Consider the following 10,889-nt stretch of genomic DNA (forward strand, 5'->3'; position numbering starts at 1 on the left):
ATGATTAAAACTCTGAGGACCAAAATTGATGTAGAAAAAAATTCCTAAACTTTTTTTTAAGCTATGGTCGATGCAATTTTTTTTTAATCTTTTTGGTCCTTAAAGTTTTTTTTTCAATTTATTTCATTTTCAATTCCTGTTTTCTAAAGTTTTTACAGTTTAGTGCAAGACTTTATTATCTTTGAATTTCAATCCATGAGTTAAAGAGAAGAGGGAGGGAATTGTTGGGGAAAAAAAACAGAGAGATAAAATATCAGTTAATTAGGATTTGATGATAAAAAATATTGTTATTAGAGTCAACAAGTTTCATGAGATGCTTTTTTACTCTTATTTTGCTGAAAAAAATAGATCGGATTCAACAAAGGAATTTTTTTATCATCTTTATTTTGAGTTTTTTAACCAATTTAAAGGGTGTTTTGGGTTGAGAAATTGATTTATTGAGATTCTAAAGGTATTTTTATAGGTGTTTTTAGATTAGAATAGGTTGAAAAGTGTTTTTGTTTTTTGCTGAAAAACCCATTACTTGAACTTCTGACCAAACTGCTATTGGTTGAAATTTGAAGATTCAAATGATGCATCATTTGTTTTTTTTTTTTATATAAAAAAGGTTAATATAAGAAAAAAAAAGAGCCTTAACGAGAGGGCATGACCTCCTTCCTAATAGGCTAGGCACATTGGCCCATCCAAGTCCTCACGCTTAACCTTTTTTGTCATTTTATTTTTTTCTCAATGTAATTTTGATTTAAGTCCATTGATATAGATTGATGAAGAGTTTTTTTTGTGATTTTTTTTAATACCATTCAATTTAATTTTTTATACTAGATCATATCCTTTTTCCCCCTTTTTTTTATTATTATTATTATAGCAAGTGTTCTTTTGCACAACCCTTTATAATGTCTTTTTATTTTATTTTATTCCATCACTTTCTTACGCATACCTATTTTTATTACTGTGTAATTAAATAAAAATAATTTTAAAAAATAAAGTTGTTAGACTCAATCAAATTATGTGATAGGTGATTCAATCCGGTCGATCTAATGTGTCGTTATTTCAATATTTTTTAAACTATGTTAAGACATTGTAACCTTAGAATTTTTTAAAAGTAAAAACTAGGTTTTTTCCAAGTCATATACAAGTTGACTCCAACCTATTTTAGTTTAAAACTTGGGTTAGAGAGAAGTGCTCCATCCAATGAGTTTTTTTTTTTGTCTAAACTCTTGTATCTAGAAGTTCATTACACTAGAACCTTGTATCTACTAATCCGATCAAGCTAAAACAACTCATTAAAGGGTAAAGCTCTCTCAGTGATTGTAAACTCCATTTACAAGACTTGAACTTGAAATCTTATTTAAGAAAAATAAACACCAAAGCACTTAAACCAACCATCATTAATAATCCAATGATCTTTAGATTTTATTGCAGTTCATCGAAACATTCAAATATTTTATTTTTAAATTAAATTAATTTTTTATCTATTTGTGGCAAAGGACGAGTAAGGTAACTATAGATTGTGATTTTAATGTGTTTTTTTTGTTCTTCAACTTTTTTTTCCACCATGACTATCTTATCTTATTTTTTTTCAAAAATCTTTTTTGTTGCTAAAAACATATTAATAATGTTTGCATATTTTTTTTTTAATTTTAAAAAACTTCGTCTAATCCGCATTTATTTCACGAGACACATGGTGGATAGAGCATCTCCAATCTGGGTTCAGAAAATCACAAATTTCTGTGAGCAAGAAAAAAACACTTCTAGTGAAAGATTCTCAGGTTGGTTGATGATGAATGTAGTTGGATTTATTGTTAAAAAAAAAGAAAAAGAAAAAGAACAAAAAAAAAGAGAAAGAGAAAGACGGAAGAAATGAATCTTACCTAGCTTGAAAAAGAAAAGAAAAGAAAAAACAATAACGAGGGAACCAACTAATGCCATGCCACATTGCCACCATTACAATTTCTTTTCTCCAATGCAACCGTTTGATCATTATTACACCCCGAAAACGGCTTCGAAAAACAAAATCAATAATTTAAGGGTTTCGTTCGCCTTGATTATATGAAAACCCTAAAATCTCTATCAATATTTTGTATATTAAAATTGATTAATTAGCTAAATAAATAAATAATCCCCCCTACCTCTCTCTCTCTCTCTCTCAAAATCTCAATGGCTGATCATGTATCGGACGCTTCCCCTCTAATCCCTCCGTCGCCGATCACCGAGCCCAGCGAGATCGACCTCGAAGCCGGTCCTGGCGAGCAAATCCAGTGCCGTATTTGCCTCGAAACTGACGGTAATTACCTCTTTAATTGCTTTATGCTCACTGTAAAAGTCGTCGCTTAGGTTTCACCATTCTAGTATTCTATTTGTAGTATTTACTTGCTTGTGGATGTACAAGGTTTTAGGTCAAAAGAGTGAAATATTTCTTTTTAAATTCAATTTGACAATTTGCGGAGGTTTTACTTGCGCACTTGAAAATGATATTTTGATTTGACTTACAATTTTGCTTGGTTGTTATTGTAATTTGTGTTAGCTGGTGATGTTTTAAATTGTTGTTGCTTGGAATTTTGTAGCGTTTCCAATTTTTACTTTAGGGGATTTTAACTAAAATTGAGAATCTTGCTGGTGAAATATTTAGAGTTAATTTTTATTTGCATGTTTAGAATTTTCTACATCTTGTTTATTTCTATTATTATTGTTGCTATGTTGACTGTTTATTATAGATGTTGCTTAGAGTTCGTAGATCTTGGAATCTTGCAAGCTTGGCCTTGAATTTAGTTAAAAAAAAATGTGAACTTTGTAAAAGCATTTGACTTTTGGCCCTGGATTTTTGGTTCATTGTGTTTTCTTTTCCTCAGGTAGGGATTTTATTGCACCATGCAAGTGCAAAGGAACGACAAAGTATGTACATCGTGAATGCTTGGATCAGTGGCGAGCTGTGAAAGTAAGTATGTTTATCATTCTTGCACAATGTTAGTGATATGGATCCCACTTTGTTGATTGAATTCCATGTAACAAGATCTTTTGATATGACCATGCATGTCAGCTGGCTAAAAGCCAATTTGGTTTAGAGAGGTCACTGAACAATCCCTCTGTTTTACTAAAGGTTAAACAATGTCCTTCAGTGTTTGCATGTTGGTTTGAAATTGACGACTCTTATTGCATACAATTTTCTTCACCAATGCTTGACGTGGAATTATGTGGCTTAGAGGTCACTTGCATTTTGATAATTTGGATCTTCTTTTCATCTCTTTTATATATCTTTTGGTCAAGAACGATTGATATTTTCTCTAGTGTGCCTTCATTTTATTTTATTTTTTTAAATGGAGGTGCAAAATTTCTAAAATAAGAAGATAGACCTAGAACTGGATTGAGGACAAAATGCTGCACCTCCATGGTGGATATTCACATCATGTGATTGGGAGTGTTAATGAGCACCTCTATATTGGTATAATTCATATGATATCCATCTTTTTGGTGCTTGCCAAACTTTCTAACTGTATGTGACAGCAAGTAGTTGGTTAAGTGATTAATGTGATGTATTGATAGCCAAGCTTGCCTCTGGCATGATATCCATGATGGATATAGTGTAGGCTTACTTATTTGTCCTTTTTACACAAGTTAATTGCGCATGTTCTTGTAAACTCTCTCTCTCTCTCTCACACACACACACACACACACACTCACACAATATCCAGTACTTGGATCATCCATAATAATTCTGGAGGCAGACTATGCTGCTTGTCATAGATATGTTTGCTGGAGTTTGTTTTGCTATATGAAGTAGTTCGCTGCTTCATTTTTTATGCCAAGTTTCTACAGGCAAGGTAAAAATTGATGCCTTTCACAATAAGTTGTTGATTTTAGTTATGCAACATGTTAATCTGACACTTATCCCCTTTTACCCTGGGATTAATGGTATTGAGCTATGATGTTTTTTTCTTACAATTTCTGCCTATTTTCTTTAGGAAGGGTTTGCATTTTCTCACTGCACAACCTGCAAGGCTCCATACCATTTGAGAGTTCACGCTGCTACTGATAGGAAATGGCGAACTCTGAAATTTCGATTCTTTGTGACTAGAGACATTGCATTTATTTTTCTGGCTGTTCAGCTTGTAGGTCGTCAGTACCCTACTTTGAGTTATTTTGATGCGTTCCTTTTCTGTTCTTTTTATTTTTTCTTGTGTCAGAGGTTTTATTGTCATCTATTTATATTAATTTGTTACAGGTAATTGCTTCACTAGCATATTTGGTCTACCTAATTGACACTCATCAAAAGTCTTGGCTTCGTCTCGCATGGGGCTTTGATAGCGAGTTTAGTTTCTACTACATATGTGGTAATCTTAAAAACCTGAAGTGATGGTTATCACAGTTACTGTCAATGCATGATGACACATAGCTATAATGGTTTGCTTACAGATTAATAGTGTTGTTCGTTATGATTTGGGTAATGCTCAACTTGCCCATGTTTATCTATTCTTGGTCCGGTCATCATGTCATGTTAAGTGTAGCAAACTTTATTTATGGTGTTGATTTCCTAATAATCTGAAAATGATTTTCTTGCTGCATGAAGGTGCATATTTCTGTGGTCTGCAACCTTGAACAGCATTTATTCATAAAAATCGGCTGCTGACATGAACTGATTAATAGATTTGGCTGTTGTTACATTATTTGTCCTGTTTCTGATATTACACAAGCTGTTATGAAGTTTTATGTAATTGGCTGCTTGAACTTCTGTTGCTAATATAAAAACCGAACCATTTACCTATTATTTCAGCATATTTGGAAAATTAGATCGAAAAATATCATCTATTTTTTAACTGTAAAAACTGGTAACATTAAAATATTGAATACAGTGCTAGTAATTGATCACAGGAGGAGGCATGTGAGATTTATGTTGAGGATTCAAGCATGATCTGTTATTCTGTGTTATTTTTGCCAGAATACTTGGATTGAATCTTTATGATAGAATGTTGTTGGACAGGAGCACTATTATTCTTCGCTTTGCTGGGGCTATCTGGGTGCTTCATAACTTGCTATGATCGAAGAGTACGCAATGATTTGGCTCAGCCATGTCGAGAGATATGTCTTTGTTGCTGCCAGCCCGGGTACAACTCTGCTATATCAACAACTGATGCACACGATATAAATTGTTCTCATTGCTGGATTGCCATATTGTTATCCTTTTTATTTATTTATTATTTTTTTTTTTTGAGGGGGGGGGGGTCTTGACTGGAATACAAGAGCAGTCTGATTGATCAAATGAGTTACCATTTTTTTAAGTTTACCTGCATGTGAAGAGGAAAATGTATGTTAGAGTTGTTAATTGTCATCTATTTAGAGTCTTTTATGTTTCTTCCTTTTCATAGAAGAAATGGGGGATTTAATAGCCTTTTTAAATTTTGAGGAATCTAAAAACATTTTAGCTGCTAGTTTCCTTTGTTTGGTGCAATAATAAAATATTGGCTTGATACTGCAAATCTTAGGTTAAATTCCTGAAGGATTTCGTTTGATGAAAAAAAAATGCTGAAGGCAGGGGTATGTTGGATTTCTCTGTCAGGAATCTACATAGTTGGAACCATAAACTAGGCATAAGGGAACACTATTTGATTGATCTATCTTGACTGTAATACAAGCACAGTCTGATTGATCAAACGAGTTACCTTTTTGGTAAGTTTACTTGCATGTGAAGAGGAAAATGTATGTTAGAGTTGTAAATTGTCATCTATTAAGAGTCTTTTATGTTTCTTCCTTTTCATAGAAGAAAAGAGGGATTTAAAAGCCTTTTCAAATTTTGAGGAATCTAAAAACATTTTAGCTGCTAGTTTCCTTTGTTTGGTGCAATAATAAAATCTTGGCCTGATACCGCAAATCTTAGGTTAAATTCCTTAAGGATTTCATTTGATGAAAAAAATGCTGAAGGCAGCGTTATGTTGGATTTCTGTCAGGAATCTACATGGTTGGAACCATAACCTAGTAATGTCATTGGTTACCTAGGAATAAAGGGAACACTATTTGGTTGATCTATTTTCCTTACAAATTTGATAAAGAAAATCCCCAGTTTGCTGATCAAGATGCACTTGCTAGATTTGATGTATATTTTCCAGACTAATATATATATATATATATATATATATATTATTATTTTTTTCATGCCCATCTGCTAAAATTCTTACATGTTGAACTTTTCAGTCTTGTCATCTAATGCATTATAGTTCCATTTATGTTTTGTTTGCATGTTATGTTTCTTATCAAGTGAGGAAAATATTATTGTAGCGATCTGGGACATTAAATTCTGTCTAAGTTTTTGGGCAAATCACCAAAACCTCCCTGATGTTTGGGCTAACCAACACCTACATCTTTGCTTTTCTAAATCAAATTCTTACATCCCTGACCTTTATAATACATACACAAGTTAGGTTGCCATTCCTCAAGTGCTAATGTCCCAAATTTTAAATTTAACGATGAAGTTACAATGTTGAAAATACCCCTTAACTTCACTTTGTTATTTTTTTAACAATCACCTCCATAACATAATTTTTAAATTGACGGCCCCCCCTCCCCCAAATGGTTTCCGATAGCATCTAGTGTATAATATAATATATTTTGACTCTAATACCTTTTATTTTTTTGATAATTTTTCATCATCTGTAGATTTTAGTGTTTGGTTTGGAAAAAAAAAAGAGGGATGCAAATGTTGAGTAGGCCAAACCTCAGGGAGGTTTTGGTAAATTAACTGGAAACTGATTTGCTGTCTAGAGTCGCAAGTGTTTATTTAGAAAAAGCATGGATGTAAGTCAAGGAGGTTTTGGTAGTTTACCTTAAGTTTTTTCGTTGGTTAGTTAGAGGGGTGCTTAAAGTTTAAATTGGTGCTGAATCAAGGTTTGGTACTGGAGTTCATTTGGGTGTGTTAAAGCAAACTTTGGGCATGAGTTCAATGTTTATTTTTTGTTTTTCAATGCATAAGATACACACATGCTCTTGTAATGTTTTTTTAATTTCTTTCTGTGATTGAGTATTTTGGTAATTGGATTTGAGAAATCAATTCAAATGATGATTTATGCGATCCATCTGTTTTCCTTAATTTTGCAGTGTGTGTGCAGACTGCCATTTACCTGGTACTATTTGCATGTGGACTGACTGTACCACATGCTTTGAAAGCTGTGCAAGTACAGCTGGTGAATGTGGTTGCTTAGGTGGTGCCAGTGAAGCAGGGTTACCGCTATTGTTTATAATGGTTTTAATCGTGCTTGGACTATTTACTGTAATTGGCATATTCTACAGCGTTTTGGTGGCCACAATGGTTGGACAACGAATTTGGCAGCGGCATTATCATATACTTGCGAAAAGGATGCTAACAAAAGTGAGTATGGTAACCTGCCTTCATATCTTTTTGAATATGCTTCAGTATCGTTTCTATGGCGCAGTAAGTCACCAGCTCCAACTAAATAAGAAAGTATTCTCATGCTTTTGGCCCACAAAAACTTCACCCGAACTTTTTAAGGGAACTGGCTCCAGTAGGAAAATGGTTAATAAGTAAAAAAATAAAGAAAAAAGAACAGGATCTACCGATTTACTTTATGAACCATGTCTGTAGAATTAGTCAAGTTTATCACAGAAGTGATTGAAATATTGAATTTCTTTCGATTGAGGTTATTGGTCAGTTGAAGTTCAAAAAAAAAAAAAGTTTTTCAAGGTAATAATCGTGTCAGCTCATTTGGTCCAAAAGTCTTTTTTTGCCTTGCAAAGTTTGCAAATTTGAAATATTTCGTCATTGGCTTTGAGGTCAATCTTGGGATGATCTTTTCACTTTGGCATATCACTGCATCACAATCTTGATACGCATCACAATCTTAAAACATCTCTGCTGGCTACAGCATCACACATATACTCTTTGGCATCTATTGAGGTTTCGTGGACAGAGTGTTTATCATGACCTGTTTTTCTTGTGAAATGATAGGAATATGTTGTGGAGGATGTTGATGGTGAAATGACGGGATCAGATTGGTCTCCTCCACCACTTCCACCTGAGCATGTTCAGCAGCTGAAAAACCTGGGCCTTCTGTGAGTCAATATTTATTGATCACAGGAGTAGCACACTGAAGAGACGGACTGACTCTCAGTTTTGGTAGGTCAGTCTATATTGAAATTTATCGAAGTACAGCAACGTCGTCCTAGGCAGTTACAAGGTAAGAAATACTGAAGGCATTATGATGGCCCAGCTTCATTTATGAACCCACGAATGCTGATTTGTAAAAATTTCCTGGTATTGTTACAATCCTTCCATCAATTAAGAAAATCTGAAAATAACACCCTGAAACAGCTAACAAAAGACTCGGTTGTATATTTCATGCCTGTAATCAATCAAAGAGCACAATGGCTTTCCTCAAAAGCTTGGCGGGGCGTGGAGAGATGGCAATGATGTAGCTTGCTAAAATATGTCACCCTGTACCTGATGCATTTCTGCTTTTAACATTTACCAACGAATTTGGCCTTCTGAAAGATGCTGAATAATTTATTTTCTCCTTGAAAGTACACTAATTGTATGTAGGATAACTTGGTAAAATTTCCTAGCATAGAGGCTGCTCTTTATCTATATACTGTGTAAGGACCACTGCTAATCTAAAATGCGGTCTTAACAGTATGTCCTGGAATTACATGGCATGCTGGGGCACAATAACTGCGACGTGCAGGCAGGCAGGGTTTTGTTTCCCAACTGAGAATGATCAAGTGACCACAACCTACCATGTGCATCTGGCAACTTGGTATGCGTTTCGCAATTAATAAGATGCAAAAGAGCAGGGGAACTTGATATTTTTGTTTGTTTTGTCGATGAGCTTTGCTCGTTTTATCAAGCTGTGCATTAGAGATTGTTCATTGTCTTGCTAGACTCCAGCGTGCAAGTTGTTTGACAGACTCAAGATGCCTGAATTATTTGATGGTTGCTCAAGTCTACAGTAACGTGGACAAGAACACACGGGACATCTATTACTATTTATTTACATAAGACGGGAAAGTCTGAATTCGGTGCAATCCTTTTGTTACACATGTTTTGAATATTCTTCGTAGGCTAGGCATTAGATTTGGCCAACCAAATCTGATCGGTCAATGCTTTGAATTATTTTATTTTGGTGGGTTGGTGAATTACCGACAGCTGGTGCTTAGTTAGCATTGGTGGTTTTAACCGACCAACCCATCCACCGTTACACAAAACGACTGCTAGCCATGATATTGGATAAGATTGTCAATTCCGTTTCGGTAAGTATTTTGTTTTTTCAATTGGAATGGAATGTTTCAGTTTCGGAGTGTTTCGACGTGCCGTTTCGGGGTTGTACTGTTTATATATATATATATATATATATATATATATATATATATATTCAACAAACATAATTCAAATTCAAGATAAATTAATTATAAATTATTCAATACAAACACAATGCCAAATAAATATAATTTCAAAATTTAAAATATTTCTAAATAGTCAAGATTAAATAGATATTTAACTTAAAGTAATTCAACTTAAACAAAATATTAAAATATTATGAAAGTAAAATGTTTTAACACATATTTTAAATATAAAGTTAGGTCAATGTTATTAAGGCTAATGAAATCTAAAGCATCCCTTGTTTTACTCAAATTCCTACAAAGTATAAACATGAAAAAAACAACATGAATATAAACCATATATATTAGTGATAAATCTAATTTTAAAAAATTAATATAATTGTTAATGAAAATAGTAATAATAATTTTCAATGTTATTATTAATATCATTGTTATAGAAAATAGTAATAAAAAAGAGCTTTTTATAATTGGGTGATTTAATTAATTAAATTGAATAAGGTTCAATTTGATTCAATGGCTTTTCAAGAGCGGAACGGAACATGTGAAATGGAACCGGAACGTTTCGGACGGAATTTAGCTGAAAAATCAGGAACGGACCGAGATTTAAAATGAGATGAAATTTGTTCCGTTTTGTTCCGTTTTTTGAATTGATATAAAATGTTTCGGTCATTCCAGACGGAACAGAATGAAATTGACAACCTTGATATTGGACCCTTATCTGAACCAAGGTTTATAAGCAACGATTTCATTTACTGTAATTGCATTTGGCACACAACATCGTGCATCGGACTAGCACGTTAAAAAATGTGGCTTTATACTTTGAAGTTTCAACTATAAGCTTTCCATTAAATTAATATTAATTAAAAGTGTAATCCAAAGGAAGTGAGAACCATTAATCCATGACTTAACAAACCAGCATGACAAATAATACGAGGAGATTCTAAAAAATATTAAAAAAAATGATCACGCATAACAAATATGAAGGGGCTTTTAACAGAATTTTTATTGTAGCTCTCCCTTGTTGAGATTTCGCCGTGTACGATAACAATAAAATTACTAATTTATCTTTTATTTAAATAACAAATGGCCTTACTTAGAAGGGTATTAAGGTTTTTTTTGTTTCATATGAACAATAAAAATACAAAATTTTCAATTATATGCCTTTAGTCTAGGAATATTATCAGTTTTTTTCCATTTTAAGTTATGGTTAGATTACTAAAATGCCATTTAAGTCAATATAATTAAAGCTTTCAGTCAAGTGATATTTATATCTTTTTACGTTGATTATTTTATTAATTTTCTGTTTTATCAAGGACATTATTGTATTTTACCAGAATAAAATAATATTAGATTTCAAAAAGCTATTGACGAATGCATTGCACGAGTCTGCGCGTGGGAGGGGCCTGTCTCGTGGTTAAATCTGACCATCCTCCATCTAGTTTGATGTGTTGCCGCATCCTCTTTCAGCTCTTGTAGCTCGTGTCATCAATGAGTGAATGGTTTGTTGTCGGTAGACTCTTCCTTTTTTTTCCTCTTCTTTTCTTTCTCCT

General features: G+C 33.2%; 1 protein-coding gene across 4 annotated transcripts; it reads left to right on the forward strand.

Moving 5' to 3' along the window:
- Positions 1-1,873: 1,873 nt before the first annotated feature.
- LOC133695353 (uncharacterized) lies at positions 1,874-8,587 on the forward strand. 4 transcript variants are annotated; one of them, XM_062117296.1, is made up of 7 exons: positions 1,876-2,284; positions 2,850-2,935; positions 3,960-4,106; positions 4,220-4,328; positions 4,961-5,099; positions 7,084-7,354; positions 7,952-8,587. In XM_062117296.1, exons 1-7 carry the CDS (start codon positions 2,158-2,160, stop codon positions 8,057-8,059), a joined length of 987 nt encoding a protein of 328 aa, XP_061973280.1. In that variant the 5' UTR covers positions 1,876-2,157; the 3' UTR covers positions 8,060-8,587. The 4 variants fall into 4 exon arrangements, with proteins under 4 accessions (XP_061973282.1, XP_061973280.1, XP_061973284.1 ...); XM_062117297.1 differs by having other exon boundaries at positions 1,882-2,284; positions 4,976-5,099; XM_062117298.1 differs by lacking the exon at positions 3,960-4,106 and having other exon boundaries at positions 1,874-2,284.
- Positions 8,588-10,889: the final 2,302 nt, after the last annotated feature.

Source organism: Populus nigra, chromosome 5 (genome assembly GCF_951802175.1).
Source record: "Populus nigra chromosome 5, ddPopNigr1.1, whole genome shotgun sequence".
Classification (NCBI taxonomy): domain Eukaryota; kingdom Viridiplantae; phylum Streptophyta; class Magnoliopsida; order Malpighiales; family Salicaceae; genus Populus; species Populus nigra.

What these genes read in the sequence shown, in the direction of transcription:
- LOC133695353 (XM_062117296.1), top strand. Translation starts at nt 2,158, where the DNA reads ATGGCTGATCATGTATCGGACGCTTCCCCTCTAATCCCTCCGTCGCCG. An exon ending in TTTTTCTGGCTGTTCAGCTT is followed by an intron (nt 4,107 to 4,219) that starts GTAGGTCGTCAG and finishes AATTTGTTACAG; the next exon opens with GTAATTGCTTCACTAGCATA. An exon ending in CGAAAAGGATGCTAACAAAA is followed by an intron (nt 7,355 to 7,951) that starts GTGAGTATGGTA and finishes GTGAAATGATAG; the next exon opens with GAATATGTTGTGGAGGATGT.